This window comes from Tachysurus fulvidraco, chromosome 19 (genome assembly GCF_022655615.1).
Source record: "Tachysurus fulvidraco isolate hzauxx_2018 chromosome 19, HZAU_PFXX_2.0, whole genome shotgun sequence".
In the NCBI taxonomy this organism is placed as follows: domain Eukaryota; kingdom Metazoa; phylum Chordata; class Actinopteri; order Siluriformes; family Bagridae; genus Tachysurus; species Tachysurus fulvidraco.
In genome coordinates this window covers 3572135-3574634 of record NC_062536.1, presented here as the reverse complement: position 1 = coordinate 3574634, position 2500 = coordinate 3572135, and the positions used below count along the sequence as shown (strand labels likewise).

Genomic DNA, 2500 nt, shown 5'->3' with positions numbered 1-2500 from the left:
AGACAGAGTTTCCAGTGTCTGGGCTTTTTATCAGTCAATATTTTCAGGACAGACGAGTTTGCACTTTCCGGTAACTCAGTAAAATGACAAGCCACATTATTTATTTATTTATTTATTTATTCTGGGTGGGGAGAGAGACAGAAAGAAATGGAGAGAGAGAGAGGGCGAGAGAGAGAAAAACAGAAAGAGAAAGAGAGAGAGAGAAACAGAAAGAGAGATGGAGAGAAAGACAGAGAGAAAGACAGAGAGAGAGAGAGAGAGATGGAGAGAGACAGAAAGAAATGGAGAGAGAGAGAGAGAGACAGAGAGAGAATGAGAGAGAGAAACAGAAAGAGAGAGATGGAGAGAAAGACAGAGAGATAGAGAGAGAAACAGAAAGAGAGAGATGGAAAGAAAGACAGAGAGAGAGAGAGAGAGAGAGAGAGAGAGAGAGAGAATGGCTATAGAGTAGGAAATAAACATAAAACTATGTGTTGTGATTTTAAGAAACTGAAACTTGTGGCTTGTGTATCAGCAGAATAACACACTAGTCCTCCAGTGTGGACTGATTTTAGTAAGCGTCCCAGTCTGGAGTGTGTTACTCCTTACAGTAAGGAGTTAAGCGTCCCAGTCTGGAGTGTGTTACTCCTTACAGTAAGGAGTTAAGCGTCCCAGACTGGAGTGTGTTACTCCTTACAGTAAGGAGTTAAGCGTCCCAGTCTGGAGTGTGTTACTCCTTACAGTAAGGAGTTAAGCGTCCCAGACTGGAGTGTGTTACTCCTTACAGTAAGGAGTTAAGCGTCCCAGTCTGGAGTGTGTTACTCCTTACAGTAAGGAGTTAAGCGTCCCAGACTGGAGTGTGTTACTCCTTACAGTAAGGAGTTAAGCGTCCCAGTCTGGAGTGTGTTACTCCTTACAGTAAGGAGTTAAGCGTCCCAGACTGGAGTGTGTTACTCCTTACAGTAAGGAGTTAAGCGTCCCAGTCTGGAGTGTGTTACTCCTTACAGTAAGGAGTTAAGCGTCCCAGTCTGGAGTGTGTTACTCCTTACAGTAAGGAGTTAAGCGTCCCAGTCTGGAGTGTGTTACTCCTTACAGTAAGGAGTTAAGCGTCCCAGACTGGAGTGTGTTACTCCTTACAGTAAGGAGTTAAGCGTCCCAGTCTGGAGTGTGTTACTCCTTACAGTAAGGAGTTAAGCGTCCCAGTCTGGAGTGTGTTACTCCTTACAGTAAGGAGTTAAGCGTCCCAGTCTGGAGTGTGTTACTCCTTACAGTAAGGAGTTAAGCGTCCCAGTCTGGAGTGTGTTACTCCTTACAGTAAGGAGTTAAGCGTCCCAGTCTGGAGTGTGTTACTCCTTACAGTAAGGAGTTAAGCGTCCCAGTCTGGAGTGTGTTACTCCTTACAGTAAGGAGTCAAGCGTCCCAGTCTGGAGTGTGTTACTCCTTACAGTAAGGAGTCAAGCGTCCCAGTCTGGAGTGTGTTACTCCTTACAGTAAGGAGTCAAGCGTCCCAGTCTGGAGTGTGTTACTCCTTACAGTAAGGAGTCAAGCGTCCCAGTCTGGAGTGTGTTACTCCTTACAGTAAGGAGTCAAGCGTCCCAGTCTGGAGTGTGTTACTCCTTACAGTAAGGAGTCAAGCGTCCCAGTCTGGAATGTGTTACTCCTTACAGTAAGGAGTCAAGCGTCCCAGTCTGGAGTGTGTTACTCCTTACAGTAAGGAGTTAAGCGTCCCAGTCTGGAGTGTGTTACTCCTTACAGTAAGGACCTAATCATTACTGAGAGAGAATCTGACACAGGAAGTCTTTTCTAACTGATGAAAGTAACACAATTCCCACTAGTGGGCTCATTCAACTCTATGATGGATCTTCTCCTGTTCCAGAAGGATCATGTGACTGAAACATTTATCCTCATGTTCGGTAGCTCCATTAAGACAGATTGATTTAGTTAATGAGTGTGATGAGGGTCTCTATCAAGAACATCACAACCACTTGAGCACCTCCGAGAGCACGTTCCAGCTGAGGATCAGTTACATGCACCCTCAACAGATCCTCAACCTCCTGTGACGAGTCCTGTGTGTTACACCACTGACCAGCTGAAGAACAGTCACCTGAGAAACCCTACTGCCTTAACCTACGGCATGTTAAACAAGTGTGTGTGTGTGTGTGTGTGTGTGTGTGTGTGTGTGTGTGTGTGTGTGTGTGTGTGTGTGTAATATTACAGAGTAAACACATGCATGCTGATAGAAAACTACTAACTGACATCTAAGGAGAGTAAAAAGCCAGAGGACTCACCTTCTTCTGGTACCACACCACAGCATCGCGCACTTTGGAAGCCATTTACATTTCACGAGTCACCACATGGGTCATTTTAGACTGAAACAGAAAGAATACCAGACCAAAGAGGTTAGAGGAGGAAGCAGAAGAGGAGAAGAGCAGCGTCTCAGTGTGTCTGACTCTCCCTATCTTTCTCTCTGAGCTTATAAAGCCAGCTATTACCTGTGGGGTAGGTGTGTCTAATCCAGTGC

General features: G+C 45.4%; 1 protein-coding gene across 8 annotated transcripts in view; it reads right to left on the bottom strand.

Moving 5' to 3' along the window:
• LOC113645422 (protein PHTF2) overlaps positions 1 to 2500 on the bottom strand; it is a 35661-nt gene that overhangs the window by 22555 nt on the left and 10606 nt on the right. For 7 of the 8 annotated variants that reach the window (XM_047804115.1, XM_047804113.1, XM_047804111.1 and 4 more), the window contains one exon: positions 2268 to 2348. In XM_047804115.1, the coding sequence (XP_047660071.1) occupies positions 2268 to 2312 (45 nt within the window). In that variant the 5' untranslated portion in view covers positions 2313 to 2348. Of the gene's footprint in view, positions 1 to 2267; positions 2349 to 2471 lie in introns of all 8 variants that reach the window. The other variant, XM_047804117.1, reaches the window with a different exon arrangement.